Genomic DNA, 18,396 nt, shown 5'->3' with positions numbered 1-18,396 from the left:
GTGGCCGCGCCCCACCGGGACCAATAGGGAGGGCGGTGGGCGGTGCCGGGCGCGGAGTTGGCGCGGGCGGGGCAGGCGGGAAAACACGCGTGGCCACGCAGGGGGGACGACAAGTGGGTCTGTGAGCAGGTGTCTTGAGAACGCATCTGGAATGTTGTGTCCAGTTTTGGGCCCCTCAGTTCCAGAAGGACAGGGAACTGCTGGAGAGTCGTGCGCCGGGCAACAGAGATGATCAAGGGACTGGAGAATCTCCCGTGTTTTTAAAGGCTGAGGGAGCTGGGGCTCTGGAGCTTGGAGGAGACTGAAGAGTGACCTCATTAATGTTTATAAATAATGTAAAGGGTGAGTGTCAGGAGGATGGAGCCAGGCTCTTCTTAGTGACAACCAATGACAGGACAAGGGGCAATGGGTTCAAACTGGAACACAGGAGGTTCCATTTAAATTTGAGAAGAAACTTCTTCATGGTGAGGTTGATGGAACCTGGACCAGGCTGCCCAGGGGGGTTGTGGAGTCTCCTTCTCTGCAGACATTCCAACCCGCCTGGACACCTTCCTGTGTAACCTCAGCTGGGTGTTCCTGCTCCATGGGGGGATTGCACTGGATGAGCTTTCGAGGTCCCTTCTAATCCCTGACACACTGTGATTTTGTGACATGCGTGGGGGACACATGTGGGGCACCCCCACAGTGGGCTACAGGACAGCACCAAGCCTCCCCACCCAAAGGACGCCCCCAGCTCCCCCCACCCCAGACTGAGCCCAGCACCAACAGGACCCCACACACACCCACCCACCCCACGGTGTCCCCAAAGGCCACCACACCACCACCTGCACCGGACTGCCTTTATTGACCACACACGTGGCAGCAGAACACACCGGGACATGGAGAGTCTGGCGCCCCTGCCCCGTGCTGTGCCCCCCTCCAACCTCCTTCCCCTCCCCGCACCCCCAACCCACCTGTGGGGGCTGGGATTCCCCCCTGGGGCTGTGGGGAGGGACAAGGGCCCATGGGAGCCACGCCGCAGCAGCTGCCAAATCCAGCCCCCACAGTGGTGGCCTAATGTCACCCTCCCAAAATAACGGGGCATGCGGGAGCAGAAGCCGCCGGCTGGGGGAGGCTGGTCCCAGGAGGGACCCCCACAGCCCCACAGGGTCCCGAGCCTGGCTTGGTGACAGCTCCCTGCAGGCAGGGGACAGCGAGGGGACAGCAGCTGGGACCTGTCACCCAGGCAGGGAGGCTGAGCAGGCCCAGGGTGTGTGGGGGTGCCGCACAGCTTTGTCCCATGCAGGCAGGGCACAGGCAGAGTGCAAGCATGCCAGCGCCCTGTGGGTGACAGTGGCATGGCCACCACCCCCAGCTGCCAGGGTCCATGATGTGTGAGGGTCTGCGGCCCCTGCTACCCGTCCAGCAGCTTGAGGATGCTCTCCCGCTCCTTCAGGGTCTTCCAAGCCTGGTCCTTCTCCTTCTTGGTGGGCGTGCGCTTCTTCTGCCGGGCGGCCATGATCTTGCGGAAGGCGTCCATCACCTCGTTGTCGGCCATGCGGACGCGCTGCCGCAGCTCCTGCCGGTGCAGCTCCTCCTTGGCCAGCCTGGCATGGAGCACAGGGGTGTCAGTCCCTGCCGGGCAGCCCCCCGCCCACACCCGTCCCTGCCTGTGCTCACCGCAGCAGCTCGTGCTTCTTGGCGCGGTTGTGCGCGCTGAGGGCCTTCAGCTCCGCCTGCCTCTTGCGCAGCTCGGCCAGCACCTCATCCTCCGAGTCCTCAGCTGGCCGGTCCTCCGACTCCAGCAGCCCTTGGGCCACCAGCTCCTCCTTGATCCGCCCCTCCAGGGACTTGGTGTGGGGGACGCTGCCGGGGTGGAGAGCGGCTGCTGCCCACTGTACGCCCCTTTCTCCCTGCGACTCGCCGGGACAGGGAAGCCACCGGCGCGTTCGGTGTCCCCGCGGGCAGCACCAAGCTCTGGGGTCCACCCCAGCTGCTCACCTGAAGGGCTTGTTCTGGCTGCGGGGAGACGTGCCAGCACCATCGGCTCCCGAGTCCTTGCCGGCGATTTCAGGGATGGGGGAGTCCTCGACAGGGGAGATGATGTTCTCCTAGTGATCAGAGCGCGAGGGCAAGGTCACAGCACTGGGCCGTGGTGGCACAGCCCCAGGGCATGGCCGTGCAGCACAGCCCCACGGAGCCGCCTCACCTCCACGAGCGCCTGCAGCAGACGCTGCGTCAGGGGCCCAAAGGGACACCCGTCCTCTGGCTGCTCGTGCTGAGCCTCCGACTTCTTCAACAGAGCATCGACATCTGGGAGGAAGCAAGAAGGGGAAAAAAACAACCTCAAACACAGAGGTGAGCAGCGGAGCAGGGCAGTCTCTACCTTGGGGGTGTGGGGTGAGGGGCAGGGGCTCACAGCCCCCCCAGGGCCTTTGGTGTAAAAGGGGCAGAGGCAGGTGGGGACAGAGGCACCTTTGGTGTCCAGTTCGGTCAGTGGCCCCAGGACGCCTTTCTTCTTGTCAGCAGCAGCTGCCGCCCGGGCTCCATCCTTCTGCTCCTCCAGCAGGTCCTCTTGGGCCCAGCGCTGGGAGTAATGCTTCCCCAGGGGAGGGATCTGCAGGAGCAGGGCTTGGCACAGCTCCCGGAGCCCCCCACCTCACCTTCCACCTCCCCCCGGCACCACCCCCCCAGCAGGAACACTCGCTGTGAGGCGCAGCAGGGGACAGGGGCAGAGGGCAAGGGATGAGGTGAGGGAGGAATGGGGTGGGCTCAGGAGTTTTTCACCTTGTAATGCTCAGCCTCATCCTCTGGCGGCTTGAGCAGCTCCTCCAGGACTCGGACCTCCTCGTTGGTGAGATCAGCACAGTACGGCTCCACCGATGCCCAGAACCTGTGAGGATGGAGTGGATGAACTGCAAGGGGGAGCTGCAGGGGACCCCACAGGAGATGATACGTGCCCCTCGTCCCCCCAGGACAACTCTTCCCTTGCACTGGAGCAGCCTTTGCACCAAGTGCTGCCAGGAAGGAGAGGGATGATCCCAACAGCCCCCAACACCCCCGCACCTGTTCGGAGCGTCGTTTTTGGGGATGCGTGGCACATCAATGGGATCATCCTGAAACTCATATTCCTGGATCTTGGGCTGCAGGTTCTTGGACTTGGGCCGGCCGGGGCCAGGCCCGGTCCCGTGGCCCCCTTTTCCCTCCAGCTTCTGCTTCTTGGGTTTCCCGTGTTTGACGGAGGCGCCCACATCGTGGTCCTTGCTCAGCTTCAGGAACCGCCGGTCACCCTTCTTGTCCTGCCAGTCTGTCAGGATCTGAAAGACAGTGATGCTCCGTTGGGTCCCGCATCCAACGCTGGGCAGGGACGGCCCAGGCGGGGAAGGAGCAGAACGGGGGAAACCACCCTACGGCTGCGGTCCCAGCACCTGCGTCTCGGCCTCCAGGACGCGCAGGCGGCGGCTGGCGGACGAGAGCAGCGTCTCCAGCTCCAGCTGCAGCGTGTCCAGCTCCTCGATGCCGATCCCGTCGTCCTCGGAGCGGGCCAGCACGGCCGTGTACCGGGGACACACCTTCGCGTGGTCCACAGACTTGAAGTCGTGGAACTGCAGCGGGCAGTCCTTCAGCTCGCTCATGGTGGCAGGGCCGGCCACCGCGGGCACCGGGGGGGCTGTGGGGAACCGAGGGGAGTACGGGGAGTACAGGGGAACCGGGGGGATGCGGGGGAACTGGGGAAGATGAAAGGGAACGGAGCTGCGGCGAGTCGGGGGGCAGCGGAGTCCTGAGGGGAACCGGGGGGATCACCGGGGAGCTGAGGGGAACCGGGGAGGGGGATCACCGAGGAGTGCAGAAGAACCGCGGGGGGATCACCGGGGAGCTGAGGGGAACCGGGGAGGGGGATCACCGAGGAGTGCAGAGGAACCGCGGGGGGATCACCGGGGAGCTGAGGGGAACCGGGGAGGGGGATCACCGAGGAGTGCAGAGGAACCGCGGGGGGATCACCGGGGAGCTGAGGGGAACAAGGCGGGGCCGCTGCGGGCCAGCGGGCGGCTCTGCACCGGGCCGCGGGAAGCCCGGGGCCGCGGGCGGGGCCGCCGCGGGGCGGGTCGGGCCTAGGCCGCTCGCCCCTTCCGGCCCCGTGGGCGGTGGGCTCTGCGCTCCGCCCCGCGCTCTCCCATTGGCTCAGCTGCGCCCAACTCCCGCCGCTCATTGGTTCGACCCGCTCTCCATCTTCCTTCCCTAATATGGAAGCGCTGACGGGAGCGTACCAAGTGCGGCGAGGCGCGGGGGGGATTGTGCGGGATTTCGCTGCCGCGGGCCGCCGCCACCGTGACCGCTCTCCAGCGCTGTTGCGTCCCCGCTCGGTGCAGCGGTGAGCCCACTCCGCCGCCGTTCGTGTCCTGAACGCGTGGCAGGAGCCTCCCGCCGCCCCCCTCTCACCACAGTGGGAATTCCCGCGCATCCCGGAAGAGGGAACCGGCTACTTCCGCCTGCCGGGACCGGACCGCAGCCGCCACCATGGTAGGGCGGGGGGCGCCGGTTGGGGATGAGGGGCTGAGGGGATGGAGGGGCCGGCAGAGGCGGGGGATGGAGGGGTCGTGGGCGGCGGGGTGAGCGGTGTCGGGGGGCTGCGGGCCGGGGGCAGGCGGCGGGGCCCGGGGACTGACGCCGCCGCTGTGTCCCCGCAGACAGCCACGCTGCGCCCGTACCTGAACGCGGTGCGCGCCACGCTGCAGGCCGCGCTGTGCCTGGAGAACTTCTCCTCGCAGGTGGTGGAGCGGCACAACAAGCCCGAGGTGGAAGTCAGGTACGGGGGCGCTGGGGGGAGAGGCAGCGCTGCCGCTTCGCTGGGCAGCCGGGAGCGGAGCGCCCCGGTAGAGCGCTGGGGAGGGGGCTGTGCAGCCCGGGTGCAGCCGGGTAGGGCTCCACACCCACCGGCTGCCACCCCGTGGTCACAGCGCTGGTGCCAGCAGGGAGCTGGGGAGCGGCGGGGCTCTGCCTTCAGGAGGCAGAAAGCATCACGTAGCAGCACGAAGCAAAAATGTCCATGTCTCTGCGATCCCCATGGCTCCGCAGTTGTGTGTTTCCCATTTCTGACTGGTAAATGCTTCCTTCTGAGTCAGTCCTGCCCTTCTTCTGGTTGCAGGAGCAGCAAAGAGCTGCTGTTGCAGCCGGTGATCATCAGCAGGAACGAGAAGGAGAAGGTCCTCATCGAGGGCTCCATTAACTCTGTGCGCGTCAGCATTGCAGTGAAACAGGTGAGGTGGGGGCTGTGGGCAGGGGGCTGGCAGCTCGCGCCTGGCGTGGGGGACGTCTCACTTCCCTTTCCTCTCCCCAGGCTGATGAGATTGAGAAGATCTTGTGCCACAAATTCATGCGCTTCATGATGATGAGGGCTGAGAATTTTTTCATCCTGCGCAGGAAGCCTGTGGAGGTGAGGTGACAGGGAGGGGCCGGAGCAGCTCCTGGCACTGGTGGAGTCTCCAGTGCGGAACTGGAATGTGAGGTTGTGTGGTCGGTGGCCTGGGTGCTCATCCCCAGGGCGCTTCTCTCTTCCCCAGGGCTACGATATCAGCTTCTTGATCACAAACTTCCACACGGAGCAGATGTACAAACACAAGCTGGTGGACTTTGTCATCCACTTCATGGAGGAGATTGACAAGGAGATCAGCGAGATGAAGCTGTCTGTCAACGCCAGGGCCCGCATTGTGGCAGAGGAGTTCCTCAAGAATGTGAGGCTCTGAACTGGGAGCAGGGTGTGGTGCTCAAAGCCAGCGTGGCCCTTGTGCCCAGAGCCCATCTGTGGGGATGGTGGTGGCGTTCTGCCCAAGGAAGCTCTTGGAGATGGCAGGGAGGTTACCCAGAGGTGCTTGTACTCTCAAAGTGCCAGCTCTGGGACCCCAGAGCGTGCTTGAGGGTGGGCAGCAGCCATGGGGGACGTGGCCCTTTCGGTGACTGCTGCAGTGGGTTGCACGGTGCCAGTTGAGGCAGAGGGAGAAGCTGAGTCTGGGTCTCTGTGCGTGGCAGCTGCACTCGGCCTCCCTCCCTGGGGCCAGGAAGGGTGGGCGAGGGCCAGAGCAGCGCCCGGGGACAGGGACTGACAGCCATGTGTCTTCTCCTCTTGCCTTCCAGTTTTAGGCCGTGGCGCAGGACCCCGTGGCTCCCCGACGCTTGTGCCCGCCGGGCACCGTGCCTGCGCCCGCTCTGCTGCCCCGCGGACGGCTGGGCCGGCGGCCGCGCTGGGAGCAGCCCCTGCTTGCGGCAGAGCCGCCCTGGTCGCTGCCGCTGTCTCGTCTCGTTTTTTAAACGGTCTCGTTTGCTGTAACCGCCGTCTCCGTCTGCTCTGTCCGTCCCGCGGCACCGGGGGAACCTGCGGCACCGGGAGGGGGGCGGGGCCTGGCGGGGAGGGGGCGGGGCTTGGCAGGGAAGGGGCGGGGCCGGGAGGGGCGTCATGGCAACGGCAAACAGCGGGGGCGGCTCCGAGGGTGCGGGCAGGACTGGGGATGCGAAGGGAGGGATTTGGGCGGGTGGAAGGGTTTGAAGAGGAGCTGGGGGGCACACCAAGGGGCTGGGGAAGTCTGGGTGTGGGGTATGGAAGGATTTGGGGGCTGGGGTGGCTGGTGCAGGGGGGGCTGTAGGCTGGGAGGTGCAGGCACAGGGGGCTGCACACCTGTCGCTGAGGGGCTGGGGTCTGTCCCCGCTTTGGGGTGGTGTAGCCAGCGTGGTGGCCAGGCCCGAGGGTCTGCTGTCACAGCGGTGCTGGGGCTGGGGGGGCTGCACTCTGCACTGGACCCCCCACCGCAGTCCCCAGCAGGGACAGGGGACCCGCTTGGCACCTGGGGGAGGCAGAGCCACCTGCAGCTCCCCATGCCCTCTGGCTGCTGTGGGATGATGCCACAGAGAGAGCAGCACTGTGGGTATGTAGCGGGGGCAAATGTCCCAGCTGTCCCCTGGCCTGAGGGTGGGGACAACAGCACAGTGGGGGAGTGGGGCATTCTGGGGGGTACCAGCATGAGGCCTGGCATACCGGTGGATGCTGCAGGTGGGACCCCCACCTTGCTCGGGCAGGGGCAGGCAGGTACGTGCCATCCCCCCCACGGGGCTGAGGATGTGGGGTCAGCTGGGCGTGTCCTCGCAGGGCAGGCAGCACCTGCCACCGCCAGCCACCGCGGCTGCCGCCACCCCTCGCTTGACCTTGTGCAGTTGAAGAGAGCCAGGCTGCGCGTGGAGAGAGCCATCAAGGTGAGGGGCCTGATGTCACCCCCCGCTACGCACCTGCATTTATTGCATTGATGGCTCAGGGTGACAGCTGAGCCAGAGGGACACCGGGGCAGGCTGAGCTCTTGGGTCCCTCCGCAGGAAAAGAAGATCTTCACGGTGCTGGGCCCCTACCCTGTCATCCGCAGCCAGCTGCGGGCCCGGGGCTGGGTGGAGAGGAAGCCCCCGAGCACGGGCAGCCGGCCGGAGCAGCAGCGCGGCAGACGGGAAAAGTGGCTGCAGGATGAGGAGGGGAGAGATGATGCTGATACTGCTGATCAGGGGGACACAGTCCAGGGCCCACGGCCGGGGTCAGCATCCTGTGGGGCATGGCCTTCCCTGGGGACCCTAGAGCCCCTGCATTCCCCATGGCCACCTGAGGAGGAGGAGGAGGAAGAGCAGCAGGATGAGGACCCCGATGACATCCACAAGCTCATGGTTAGCTGAGGGGGCCAGGACTGAGCTCTGCCGTGGCACCTGGGACCCCCAGGTGCAGCACACAGCCTGGGGCAGGGGGTGAGGGTGGGACGGGGGGTCCATGCCTCACTCCAGCCCCCCCCGTCGCAGTCCTGCCTGCTGCGGGACCAGATGCCGTACTTCATCTGGACCACCCGCTGCAGCGCTGTCAACCACCGGCTGCTGCAGCACGACCAGGTGGTGAACCACTACAGCGGGGTGGCCTCCTTCACCACCAAGGTGGGAGCCTGGAGACCCGGGGGGCAAAAGACGGGGCTGGGGGTGAGGTCCAGCAGGGGCTGCCACCCTTCTCTAAACAGGAGGGGCTGTGTGTCAACCTGCGAAACCTGACCTGGTTCTATGAAGCTGACCCTGACACGTTCTTCCCGCGGTGCTACCGGTTGGGGGCCGTGGACGAGCGGGAAGCCTTCATCGGTGAGTGTGGGGTAGCATGAGTCCCTGGGGGCTGTTGCCCTCCTGCCCTCCACCATGCTCCCAGTGCCCTCCACCATGCTCCCAGTGCCCTCCACCATGCTCCCAGTGCCCTGCGTGTCCTGAGTGGAACAGGCAGGGACGATGCGCCCCCCTTGCAGAGGATTTCCGCCTGACGGCAGCTCGCAGCCTGCTCAAAGTGGCCCTGGAGAGGGCTGGGGACACATCGGTGGGGACAGAGCAGCCCCTGAAATCTGGGGAGGGGCCAGGTGAGCATGTGGAGCTGGGACAGGGAGATTGGGGTCACGGACATGTCTGGGGGCTGTGGCTTGGGACTGCCCCCCCTCTCCCCTCCCCATGTGCCCAAAGCCACCCATCCCATGGGCAGGCTCTGTGTGTGGCCCCAAAGGTGGCAGAGCAGGTCCCCAGGAGCCACATCTCTCACCACATGCCATCCACAGCGGGGTCCCCCCGGCCCTCCCAGCTGGTGGAGGCGGCTCTGCAGATCTGCAGGCAGCACCTGGACAGTGTGGGGCACCAGGACATTGACAGGGACACCCCGTCCCCCTGCACGACGGCCATTGACTGGGACCACTTCCTGCAGGACTACTACCGTGTGGTACAGTGAGTGCTGAGCGGGACGGGGGGACACAGCAGAGGGACCGGAGCTGAGCCCCCCACGTCCCCCCACAGTGAGGGGGCCGGGCTGGCGCTGAGTGCGGCGCAGCAGGATCAGTGCCAAGCGCTGCTGCAGCTCCTGGCCGGGCACCTGCCCCAGCTTGCCATGGAGGGCAACCGCAACGTCTGGATCCTCAAGCCTGGTGCCAAATCCCGCGGCAGGGGTAAGGCTGGGGGAAGTGGGCGATGTGGCCTCCCCGCCAAGGAGCGGGTCCCAGTGTCACCACGTCCCCCAGGTATTGTCTGCGTGGCGCGGCTGGAGCAGGTGCTGCGGCTGGCGGGGGGCTGCACGTCGTTCTCAGCACGGGAGGGCGAGTGGGTGGTGCAGAAGTACGTGGAGCGGCTGCTGCTCATCTTCGGCACCAAATTCGACATCCGACAATGGTTCCTGGTGACAGACTGGAACCCGCTGACTGTCTGGTTCTACCGAGAGAGCTACGTGCGCTTCTGCTCCCAGCCCTTCTCCCTCAGCCACCTGGACCCGTGAGTGCCCCACACCCCTGCGCCCCGCACCCTGCCGCCCCTGCGCCCCGCACCCTGCCGCCCCGCTAACCCGGCTCTGCTCTCCTGCTCCAGCGCCCGGCACCTCTGCAATGTCTCCATCCAGAAGCGCTGCAGGCCGGCGCAGGGCCAGCACCCCCGGCTGCCCCCCGACCAGATCTGGTCCTGCCGGCAGCTCCAGGCGTACCTGGCGCAGGCAGGGCGGGCAGGGGCCTGGCAGCAGGTGATGGTGCCCGGCATGAAGGCGGCGGTGGTGGCCGCCCTGCGCAGTGCCCAAGACCTGGTGGGGTCCCGCAAGGGCAGTTTCGAGCTCTTTGGAGCCGACTTTGTCTTTGGGGAGGATTGCCAGCCCTGGCTGCTGGAGATCAACGCCAGCCCCACCATGGCCCCCTCCTCGGCGGTGACCAGCCGGCTGTGTGCCAGAGTCCAGCGGGACACGCTGCGTGTGGTGATCGACCACAGGGACAACCCTGCCTGCCCCACCGGTGCCTTCGAGCTCATCTACAAGGAGGTGGGCTGTGGGGGGGGTTGTGGGGCAGAGACCCTCTGGGGAACCTGAGCCCCCACTCCCCCATGTCCCCTTGCAGGCAGCCGTGCCCGTTCCCATGCACAGTGGGCTGAAGCTGATGGTGGAAGGCTGCTCCGTGAGGAAGCCCCGTATGGCACAGCACCGAACCCAGGGCAAAGCCCCCACCACTGCAAACGGTGCCTCCCAGCGCCCTGTGCCCCCCAGCTCCTGGGGCAGAGCCAAACAGGTCCCCCAGCCGGGAGCAAGGCGGGGGGAGCCAGTTCCTCTGGGGCAATGGAGCTGCCACTGCCCCCCCGGCTCTGCTCCCCCAGCACCCCCACAGCCCCACATCCCACAACCCCCAGCGTGCTGGGCCAGGAGCCAGGGGCCACCGCAGCTCAGCCGCCTGCTCGGGCAGCCCCAGACGGCTCTGCCCCAGCTCCGTGTCCGTCCCCGGGCCAGGGTGTCTGTCCCACCGCCCCGGGGACCTCCTGTCAGCCTGCAGCCACTGGGGACCCGCAGGCCAGCCCCCCTCGGCCCCTCCTGCCGGGGCACTGCACTTGCCAGGGCTGGCACCCAGCACCTGGACCCCGTGGTCCTGCCCGTGGTTCCCAAGCCCCATTGCAGGACAAAGACACGAAGTGGCTCCCAGAGGGACAGAGAAGAGCTGTGACACTGAAGGACACCCAGATGGGGACATCACCCTGCTGGGGTGACATGGTGGCACCTGACTCCCCCCGCTCCGACTGCACCCCCCGGGGGCATATAGCACTGTGGGGGCTGCAAAAACACGTCTGTGACAGGGAGCCTGGCTCTGCCCCTCTATGTGGGATGGTGTGGGCACAGCTGGGGCTGTACTGGGGACGGGGCTGGGGACAAGAACCGCAGCCACTGCGGCAGCTGCTTGGCCAGGGGCAGAGAGCAGGCAGGAACAGACACCTCCACTCCTGCCAGCCTCACAGAGTCGTGGTGCTGGTGACACCGCTGTAGCTGGCACTGGGGACCACGTCAGGCACCGGGGTGGCGGCAGGGGCTGCTGTCTCCAGCAGCACTGGGGATGGGGGTGATGTGTCCTGTGTGTGCCATGGAAAGAAACAGGCACTGAGCCACCCTGGCAGCAGTTGTGGATTTAATGGGGTGGCAGAGGGGGAGCAGGTTGGGGTGGGGGGGTCCCCGTGGGCACTAGGTGCTCCGGCAGCCCCAGGAGGCGCAGGGTGCGCAGGAAATGGGGGGGGAGGGGGGCACAGAGCAAGCCCCCCCGGGGCAGCATCAGCTGCTGCAGGTGGAGGTGGAGCGGGAGGCGGCGGAGCTGCTGCGGGGAGAGCCCCAGCCGGGACAGCAGCTCCTCATCCAGCACCTGCGACAGGCGGGGGCAGCTCAGCAGGGTCCCTGGGGTCCATGCTGAGCCCCCCTAGCGCCTCCCCCACCATGTACCTGTGTGTGGGTCGGGGCGGCCTCGGGGGGCAGGAGGAAGGGCACCCCCAGCACCCTGCCCACGCGGGACGAGTGCTCGTGGTCGCCCAGCGCTGGGCACAGCAGCAGCGTCAGGTGCACCGGGAGCTGCTCCGGGAAGGCTGTGGAGGCACGTGGGGGGTGGGACTGTGCCGGTGGTGGGGGACACAGCGGCGGTGTTGGGGGGTCACCCACCTGTCCTGGGCTGGAGCTGGAGCAGCGCACAGCCCCCCGCTGCGCCCAGCACCCGGTAGTGTGTCAGGGTGCTCTTCACCTCCTTCCTGGCCAGGCTGTAGCGCCCGGGGGACAGCACCGGCACCACCTGCGGTGACACAGCCCTCAGCACCCACTCAGGGTGACCCCCCTGCAGCCCCAACCCCCTGGCACCCCCTTACCGCTGTGGTGTCACCCTGCTGCTGCCAGCGCAGCCCGGTGCGGATCTCACCCTCTGCTTCCGCTGGGACCCCCACAGTGACAGCGCTGCAAGGAGGGTGGGGGTGAGGAGGGGACAGACCCCCGTGCCGGCATGGGGGGCGCTGGGGACTCACCAGTACGTGGCGGGGAACTGGCCCCTCCGGCGGGCAGTGGTGAAGAACCGCTGGAGCTGCTCGGTGGTGCGGCGGCAGCCGGACAGGAGGACGAGGCCAGAGCACTCCCTGGGTGATGTGGCAGCTCTGAGCCCTGGGTGGGGGCTGACAGCTACTGAGACCCCCCCAGCGCCCCCAGCTGTACCTGGCGGGAGCTTTCACCACATGGAGCTCGGCGGGGAGGTCCAGGCGCCGCCGCAGCGCCGGCAGCAGTGCCGACAGGCTCAGCTCCCCGGGGTGGCCTGGGGAGTGGCGGGGGTCAGCACCTGATGGGTCCCCCAAAACACACTCCACACCCCCACCAAACCCGCAGCCGGACCCCCACCCGCACTCACCCAGGACGGGCAGCCCGGGGGGTTTGCTCAGCGCCAGCAGGGCTCCTGAGGAAGGGACATCCGCTCAGGATTTGACCTCCCCTGAGCCCCCTCCCCAGCAGCCCCTGCACCCCCCGGTACCTTCCCGGTGCACCACGGAGGCCTCCAGCAGCCCCAGCGCCTCCTCGGGGCCCAGCGGCCGCCCCGACCTGCGTGGGGTGGAGTGGGCAGGGCGCACGGGTGAGACCCACGCCCCTGCATGTCCCGATAGCCCCACACGCGTGCCCCCAAATCTGACCCCACGCCCACCGCCCTGCACGCCCGTGCGCGCCCCTGCGCCCCCATCAGCCCCTCCGCGTTCACGCGCGTGCAGCCCCACACGTGTCCGCACTCCCACGCCCGCCCCATGACCCCTCTGCCCCCGCGCGCCCCCGCATCCCGCCGTGCGCGCGAGCGCCCCCACGAGCACACGCTCTCCCCCCGCGTCCCCGCGCGCGCCGCCCCCACGCGCGTTCCCGCTAACCCCACGGCGCGCGCCCCCTTCCCGGCGCGCGCCAGGACGCGCGCGGCGCTGCCCCCGCCTGCCATGCCGGGACTGCGCCTGCGCGGAGGCGGGGCCCAGGGGAGGGGCCACCGCCCCGCCGCGACCATAGAGATGAGCCTCCGGGCGCGCAGAGCGGCCGAGTATGCATTCAGAACGGGCGGCCGCGGCCATAGATAAGGCGGAAGTGCGGGCAGAGCGTCCCGTTGGCAGGTGGGCTGCGCCAAGGTGCGGCGGGGAAGGAGCCCCGGGGGGTGCGCCCGAGGGGTCGAGCGGGGGTAGGGCAGGCACGGGAAGGGGGGCCCGGGGCTGTCACGGGGGTCCGTCGCCGGGAAAGAGAGGCCTGGGGAGTGGTCCCTGGGGGGCTGGAGCCTGCGGGCGGGGGCCGGGGCTGTCAGCGGGGACTCCCGGGCAGGGCCCCTCACGCTCGTGTCCGCAGGCAGCTCGTGCCGGCGCTATGGCCTCCCGCGGGGGTCCCCGCGCCGCCGGCACCGATGGCAGCGACTTCCAGCACCGGGAGCGCGTGGCCTCGCACTACCAGATGAGGTGAGTGTCCCGGGGCTGCCGGGCCCTGCCCGGGCTGTGCCCCGCAGGCTCTGCCAGCCCTGTGCTCTCTCCCCAGCGTGGCGCTCAAGTCGGAGATCAAGAAACTGATCTACACACACGTGGGCATCTGGCTGCTGCTGTTGGCCCAGATGTGCGTGGGGCACCTCAAGCTGCTGCCCCATGACCAGGTGGCCATGCCCTACCAGTGGGAGTACCCCTACCTGCTCAGCATCCTGCCCTCCCTTCTGGGCCTCCTCTCCTTCCCTCGCAACAACATCAGCTACCTGGTGCTCTCCATGATCAGCACCGGCCTCTTCTCCGTGGCTCCCCTCATTTACGGGGCCATGGAGATGTTCCCCATGGCGCAGCAGCTCTACCGGCATGGCAAAGCTTACCGCTTCATCTTCGGCTTCTCGGCCGTCTCTGTCATGTACCTGGTGGTGGTGGTGGCCGCCCAGGTGCACGGCTGGCAGCTCTACTACAGCAAGAAGCTGCTGGACTCCTGGTTCACCAGCACGCAGGAGAAGAAGAAGAAATAAGCAGGGAATGGGTGGGCTCTGTGAAGGGCTGGAGCTCCGCAGCCGGGCCCCGTGGGGCCGCGCTGGCGCAGCTCCAGTGGGTGGGGGTCCACGGGGACCAACGTCCGTGTCTGAGCCGTGCCACGGCTCTGTGCTCGCATGCCGGGGGGTGCAGGGGACTCCCGGGCCGTGGGGAGACCCTGCTGCCCATCCCCCCTTGCTCTGTGTGTCGCTCCATGGAAATAAAGTTCCCTCCACGCGCCCACGCGTGTCTGCGCCTCGGGAAGCGCCACCTGGCAACGGGAGGGGGGACGGCGGGGCCGCACGTGCCGGCGGAGGAATGCGGTGGGGCCGGCCCGGGGCGGGGCGGGGAGCGGCGGCTCGGCCATGGGGCGCCCGCTGCTGTTCGCCGCTGCTGCCGTGTTGCTGCTCCTGCTGCCCGGTACCGGGGCCGCCGTCACCCGCCTCCGGGTCTTCGCCAACTTCGTGAGCACCGGGGGGTGCAGTGTGGGGAGGCGGGGGCGGGCGGGCGGCGCCGCGCTCACCCCCGTGTCTTTGCTTGCAGGAGTGTCGGGCCATCGGTGAGTAGCGGCGGGGCCGGGTTGCGAGCGCGGGGCTCCCCCGCCCGGGACTCCCGGGTGCGGCGGGATGGAGGGGCTCTCCACAGCCCCCGGCTACCGAGTCCGGGAGGGTGGCGGGGACTTCCCCCGTTCCCAGGGCTCCCGGGGCTGTCGGTGCCGGCGGTAGGCGAGACCCCGGCGCACGGCCGCCCCCTCTCTGCTCTCTTCACCCGCCAGCCGACCGCACGCTGAGCTCCCCCCGCTGCCGCCGCCCGGCCCGGCCCGGGCCCCCGCTGCAGCCGCCCGCCCTGGCGCTGAGCAGCGCCCGCCTGTGCCTGCCCGCGCAGCCCTGCCTGCCCTGCCTGCGCGTCCGCCTGGCGCTCCCCGCCGCAGGTACGGGCAGGGGCGGCGGGGCCGGGCACGCCGCCCTGGGTGGTGGGGGGAAGGGAGAGGTTCGTCCTCCCACCCGCGTCAGGACCCCACGCTGGTTTCTCGCAGAGCTCGGTGATGTCCGTGGGCTGCAGCTCAACTTCCTGGAGCTGGGCTCCAACCGGGCCGGCTGGCTGCAGGTGTGGCAGCGGCGCAGGGCGACAGGCAGCTCACCGGTGAGTTCAGGGAGGACCGTGGGGACGGACGGTGGAGCCGTGGGGGGCCCGCTGACCCCCAGCTCTCCCTGTAGTGGCAGGTGCAGTTCGACTGCTTCCCGGTGGAGAGCGGACGGCAGGTCCTCGTCTCCCTCCGCACCATCCCTGACCGAGGCTTGGCCATCAGCCGTAGCCATCTGGTTGCTGCCGAGCCACCTGGTGAGGCTGGGAGGGACCCGGGGGGTGTCCCGGGTGGGACACCAGTGCTGGCTGACCCCTACCTGTTCCACAGGGCCAGTCTTCACCCACGCTTGGGTCCCTGAGGCACGGGCCATCGAGGTGTGGGTGCCCGAGGGTCCTGCTCTGATGGTGCGGCTGTGCCACCAGTTGGCCCTGGAATGTGAGGAGCTGTCCTGGCCCTTCCACCAGCAGGTAACAGCTCCAGCCCCCCAAGCCACCCCCATCCCAGGCTGGGGGCAGCTGTGTTCCTGCCAGCTGATGCTGCCTCTGTGCCCACAGGTGCTGGTGCTGGGAGGCAGCCATGTCTCGCTGCCGTACGAGTTCCTGGTGCCCTGCCTGTGCATCGAGGTGTGTTGCCTTCCCTTGCGGCCACTGGGTCCCATTCACTGCCTGGTTTTGCCTGTGCAGCAAGGGTGGGCAGGAGGAGCTGGGGGCACATCCTGCCCTGACCACCCTGCTCTGCTCCCCCAGGCCTCCTACCCCCACCACGACAGCCCACGCAGCAAGCACTGCCCCTTCCATGATCAGCCAGCCGCCTGTGAGTCCCCATGGGGAGAGGAGCCAGGTCCCGGGGCCCCCCTGGCTGTCCCCCCAGCCTGCTGATGCTGTGTCCTGCAGATGGCCCTGAGCTATGGTCCTCCGTGCGCTTCCATGACTACAGCTCAAGCAGCAAGGACCAGATGGCGATGGTGCTGAGTGCCAGCTGCCCTCTGCACCCTCGGGCCACCCTGTGCTGGAGAGAAGTGGCAGCTGAGACTGCGCCTTGCCATGATGTCCCCAACTCCACAGCGAGCGAGGAGGAGCAGGTGAAGGGTCGTGGTCTCGGGGTGCCACAGGGCACCAGCTTGGAGGGGCTGTTTCCCTGGTTGGGGCACCTGCCAGACCCCAGGGTGCCCTAAGGGTGGCAGTCGGTTGCTGGGCTCTCTGTGGGCTGTGTGAATCAGGGACAGTGACATCCTCTTTGCCCATACCAGGCATATACGCTGGACAAGGTGGATGTGCACCCCCAGCTCTGCTTTCGGGTAAGCCCGCATGGACGGGTGGGCACGGCCTGGGAAGGGGCTGGGGGGGGCAGCGGAGGGCTCACCCAGCTCTTCTGCTGATCCCCACTCCCTTCAGTTCTCCTTTGGGAACAGCAGCCATGTGGAGTGTCCCCACCGGCCAGGTGAGTCTGCGGGTGGGGGGACACCCTTGGGTTGAGCACAGCCTTGCCCTGGGGTCCCTCGCACCCTTCATCCCCTTGGGCATCCCGTGATCCCCCCACTCTCCGGTGGCTGCAGAGACCGCCTGGAACGTCTCGGTGAGCGCCCGAGGGCTGCAGCTGCACCTGCGCCTCACGTCCCGCATCCCCGCGGCTTTCAGCGCAGCCCTCTGCCAGCCCCGGGGCGGGCAGTGCGAGCCCGAGGCTCCCCTCTACACCGTCACACAGGTGGGTGGCACGGGGCTGCGGGGACACGGCAGGGAACAAACCCATGCTGATCCAGCCTGCCCTTGTGCTTTGCAGCCGGAGGGCTCTGTCCCAGGGGAGCTGGCGCTGCTGCTGCCGGTGCAGGTCCTGGGCAGCTGCGTGCTGGTAAGGTGACCCCCACACAGGCACCTGCACTGGCTGGGGGGACCCCAACCTGTCTCCCCCTCACCCAGTCCCTTCCCCAGGTGTGGCGCTCGGACGTGCGCTTTGCTCAGAAGCAGCTGCTCTGTCCTGACAGTGAGTGGGGGTTCCAGGGTGGTCTGTGAGGGGCAGTGGGGGTGGGCGGGTGCCCCCATGTCAGCACCTCTCTCCCAGTATCTCGCAGGCACTTTGGGCTACTGGGGCTGGTGCTGGCACTGGGGCTGGTGGTGACCATGCTGCTCCTCAACTGCCGCAGCGCCTGGAGGCCAACCACTGGTGAGGGGCACCCTGGGGGCTGTGGGTTGGGGGGGCAGTCGCCATGGGTGGGGTGCTGGGGGATGCTGGTTCCCTGGGATGCAGAGGGTCCTGGGGCAGTATGGTGGGCGCTTGGATGCCTGTGGGGGGTGCCAGGGTGTCCCCGGGGGATGCCAGGGGGACTCAAGGCAGGGCCGTCACTACTGTCCTCTCTGTCTGCAGGTGCCCCAGGTGGGCGCCCCGTGCTGCTGCTGTATTCGCCAGACTCGGAGGAGCACCTGGGGCTGGTGTGTGCCCTGGCCGAGCGGCTGCGCGCGGGGCTGGGCTGCGATGTGCGCCTGGACCTGTGGGAAGCGGGTGGCGTGGGGCGGGTGGGCGCCCTGCCCTGGCTCTACGCCCAGCGGGGCCGCGTGGGCCGCCAGCGCGGCACCGTCCTCCTCCTCTGGAGCCGCGGCAGCACCCGGCTCTTCCGCCGATGGAGAGTGGGGGCCGCCAGTGGGACCCCTGAGGACGCCCATGACATCTTTGGGGCAGCCATGGCCTGTCTGCATGGGGAGCTGGGGACAGCAGGCCGTGGTGGCGGCTGGGTGCTGGCTTACTTCAGCCGGCTCTGCAGCCCCCGTGATGTCCCCCAGCCCCTCCGACCCCTGCCCACCTACCGCCTGCCCCGGCAGCTGCCCGGGCTGCTGGGCGCCCTGCGGGGCAGCCCCCCGGCCTCCCGCCGCTGCTGCCGGGGCCGGGCAGGGGGGCTCCTGCACCGGCTGCTGGAGGTGGGGGCTGGCGAGGGGAGCCCCCCGCCCCAGCCCCCCGAGGCAGCCACTGGCACCTGAGTGCCTGCGCTGGGGCTGAGCTGGGCATTGCTGCGGGGCCGGCAGGGCTGGGCACAGCCCTCTGGTGAGGGCAGGGGCCCCGTCATGTAGATGCAGGACTTGGCTGAGCGTGCCGGCTGCGGCGGCAGGAGGTGTGCCCGTGGGTGCCCTGGGCAGGGCCACGGGTGCTGTGGGGCCCCAGCAGGGCTGGCCCCAGCCAGGGGTTGTGCTGCACGGGCCAGGGCAAGCGTCCTGCAGGCCCCCGGGTCCGGGAGCGGAGGTGCTGCCCTGGGTCTGGGCAGCTTTATTTCCACACAGGCACCTGCTCCAGAGGAGAGCTGGGACCCCAGGGAAGCCTCTTTGTGGGGGGTACAAGAAGAAGCCGGGCAGTGGGGGAGCTTCCTGCCCTGCCAGGACATGGGGGGCAGGGGGTTCCAGGTGCTGGGCACAGCGTGGCTGCTCCTCGCTCCCATGCTGCCAGCAGTACCTTGTCTGGGGTGGAAGCAATAAAGTCACCATTTCACCCTGCCCTGCCGTCCATCTAGTGTGCTGGGGCTCGTCGGGTGCCCC

At 68.3% G+C, this 18,396-nt stretch overlaps 6 protein-coding genes across 10 annotated transcripts; 4 read left to right on the top strand and 2 right to left on the bottom strand.

The window, feature by feature from the left end:
* Positions 1-912: 912 nt before the first annotated feature.
* Positions 913-4,119, bottom strand: TADA3 (transcriptional adaptor 3). The gene is made up of 8 exons (XM_082060267.1): positions 3,408-4,119; positions 3,046-3,296; positions 2,767-2,872; positions 2,455-2,596; positions 2,189-2,292; positions 1,981-2,090; positions 1,660-1,845; positions 913-1,586 (listed from the first exon to the last, which is right to left on the bottom strand). Exons 1-8 carry the CDS (start codon positions 3,612-3,614, stop codon positions 1,394-1,396), a joined length of 1,299 nt encoding a protein of 432 aa, XP_081916393.1. The 5' UTR covers positions 3,615-4,119; the 3' UTR covers positions 913-1,393.
* A 233-nt stretch (positions 4,120-4,352) lies between these two features.
* On the top strand, positions 4,353-6,304 carry ARPC4 (actin related protein 2/3 complex subunit 4). Its single transcript, XM_082060289.1, has 6 exons — positions 4,353-4,500; positions 4,668-4,786; positions 5,126-5,237; positions 5,318-5,413; positions 5,541-5,711; positions 6,112-6,304. Exons 1-6 carry the CDS (start codon positions 4,498-4,500, stop codon positions 6,115-6,117), a joined length of 507 nt encoding a protein of 168 aa, XP_081916415.1. The 5' UTR covers positions 4,353-4,497; the 3' UTR covers positions 6,118-6,304.
* A 686-nt stretch (positions 6,305-6,990) lies between these two features.
* Positions 6,991-10,527, top strand: LOC309443425 (tubulin tyrosine ligase 3-like; the record flags this gene model as incomplete). The annotated part of the gene is given in 11 exon segments (XM_082060353.1): positions 6,991-7,057; positions 7,118-7,221; positions 7,339-7,674; positions 7,804-7,932; positions 8,013-8,127; positions 8,286-8,393; positions 8,586-8,748; positions 8,818-9,285; positions 9,379-9,814; positions 9,891-10,328; positions 10,330-10,527. Coding segments are annotated over 11 exon segments (2,562 nt in total).
* Positions 10,528-10,923: 396 nt separating this feature from the next.
* Positions 10,924-12,760, bottom strand: RPUSD3 (RNA pseudouridine synthase D3). The gene is made up of 9 exons (XM_082060282.1): positions 12,688-12,760; positions 12,306-12,373; positions 12,186-12,230; positions 11,996-12,092; positions 11,812-11,919; positions 11,659-11,743; positions 11,459-11,585; positions 11,246-11,385; positions 10,924-11,168 (listed from the first exon to the last, which is right to left on the bottom strand). Exons 1-9 carry the CDS (start codon positions 12,750-12,752, stop codon positions 10,941-10,943), a joined length of 963 nt encoding a protein of 320 aa, XP_081916408.1. The 5' UTR covers positions 12,753-12,760; the 3' UTR covers positions 10,924-10,940.
* An 8-nt stretch (positions 12,761-12,768) lies between these two features.
* JAGN1 (jagunal homolog 1) lies at positions 12,769-14,048 on the top strand. 5 transcript variants are annotated; one of them, XM_082060284.1, is made up of 3 exons: positions 12,769-12,918; positions 13,145-13,251; positions 13,328-14,047. In XM_082060284.1, the coding sequence occupies exons 2-3, from the start codon at positions 13,163-13,165 to the stop codon at positions 13,788-13,790; spliced, it is 552 nt and encodes a 183-aa protein (XP_081916410.1). In that variant the 5' UTR covers positions 12,769-12,918; positions 13,145-13,162; the 3' UTR covers positions 13,791-14,047. The 5 variants fall into 5 exon arrangements, with proteins under 5 accessions (XP_081916410.1, XP_081916412.1, XP_081916411.1 ...); XM_082060286.1 differs by having other exon boundaries at positions 12,803-12,918; positions 13,149-13,251; XM_082060285.1 differs by having other exon boundaries at positions 12,821-12,933.
* A 100-nt stretch (positions 14,049-14,148) lies between these two features.
* IL17RE (interleukin 17 receptor E) lies at positions 14,149-18,345 on the top strand. Its single transcript, XM_082060259.1, has 16 exons — positions 14,149-14,255; positions 14,335-14,350; positions 14,567-14,722; positions 14,828-14,934; positions 15,009-15,132; positions 15,206-15,345; positions 15,433-15,501; positions 15,625-15,691; positions 15,772-15,959; positions 16,128-16,175; positions 16,273-16,318; positions 16,434-16,582; positions 16,658-16,726; positions 16,807-16,858; positions 16,937-17,038; positions 17,240-18,345. Exons 1-16 carry the CDS (start codon positions 14,157-14,159, stop codon positions 17,845-17,847), a joined length of 2,040 nt encoding a protein of 679 aa, XP_081916385.1. The 5' UTR covers positions 14,149-14,156; the 3' UTR covers positions 17,848-18,345.
* Positions 18,346-18,396: the final 51 nt, after the last annotated feature.

Source organism: Streptopelia decaocto (genome assembly GCF_964273445.1).
Source record: "Streptopelia decaocto genome assembly, chromosome: 8".
Classification (NCBI taxonomy): Eukaryota; Metazoa; Chordata; class Aves; order Columbiformes; family Columbidae; genus Streptopelia; species Streptopelia decaocto.
The sequence above is the reverse complement of the archived record's forward strand: the minus strand, read 5'-3'. Positions and strand labels throughout refer to the sequence as shown.

Excerpts from the sequence above, each read along its gene's own strand:
- TADA3 (XM_082060267.1), bottom strand. The coding sequence starts at position 3,614 with ATGAGCGAGCTGAAGGACTGCCCGCTGCAGTTCCACGACTTCAAGTCT. Across the intron at positions 2,091-2,188 it reads TGCTGCAGGCGCTCGTGGAG|GAGAACATCATCTCCCCTGT; the intron begins GTGAGGCGGCTC and ends TCTGATCACTAG. Across the intron at positions 1,846-1,980 it reads AGCCAGAACAAGCCCTTCAG|CGTCCCCCACACCAAGTCCC; the intron begins GTGAGCAGCTGG and ends CCACCCCGGCAG.
- ARPC4 (XM_082060289.1), top strand. Across the intron at positions 4,787-5,125 it reads AAGCCCGAGGTGGAAGTCAG|GAGCAGCAAAGAGCTGCTGT; the intron begins GTACGGGGGCGC and ends TTCTGGTTGCAG. Across the intron at positions 5,414-5,540 it reads TGCGCAGGAAGCCTGTGGAG|GGCTACGATATCAGCTTCTT; the intron begins GTGAGGTGACAG and ends TCTCTTCCCCAG.
- RPUSD3 (XM_082060282.1), bottom strand. The coding sequence starts at position 12,752 with ATGGCAGGCGGGGGCAGCGCCGCGCGCGTCCTGGCGCGCGCCGGGAAG. Across the intron at positions 11,920-11,995 it reads GTGGTGAAAGCTCCCGCCAG|GGAGTGCTCTGGCCTCGTCC; the intron begins GTACAGCTGGGG and ends CACATCACCCAG. Across the intron at positions 11,169-11,245 it reads CCGCCCCGACCCACACACAG|GTGCTGGATGAGGAGCTGCT; the intron begins GTACATGGTGGG and ends CGCCTGTCGCAG.
- JAGN1 (XM_082060287.1), top strand. The coding sequence starts at position 13,163 with ATGGCCTCCCGCGGGGGTCCCCGCGCCGCCGGCACCGATGGCAGCGAC. Across the intron at positions 13,252-13,327 it reads GCCTCGCACTACCAGATGAG|CGTGGCGCTCAAGTCGGAGA; the intron begins GTGAGTGTCCCG and ends CTCTCTCCCCAG.
- IL17RE (XM_082060259.1), top strand. The coding sequence starts at position 14,157 with ATGGGGCGCCCGCTGCTGTTCGCCGCTGCTGCCGTGTTGCTGCTCCTG. Across the intron at positions 16,727-16,806 it reads TCCTGGGCAGCTGCGTGCTG|GTGTGGCGCTCGGACGTGCG; the intron begins GTAAGGTGACCC and ends TCCCTTCCCCAG. Across the intron at positions 16,859-16,936 it reads GCAGCTGCTCTGTCCTGACA|TATCTCGCAGGCACTTTGGG; the intron begins GTGAGTGGGGGT and ends CCTCTCTCCCAG.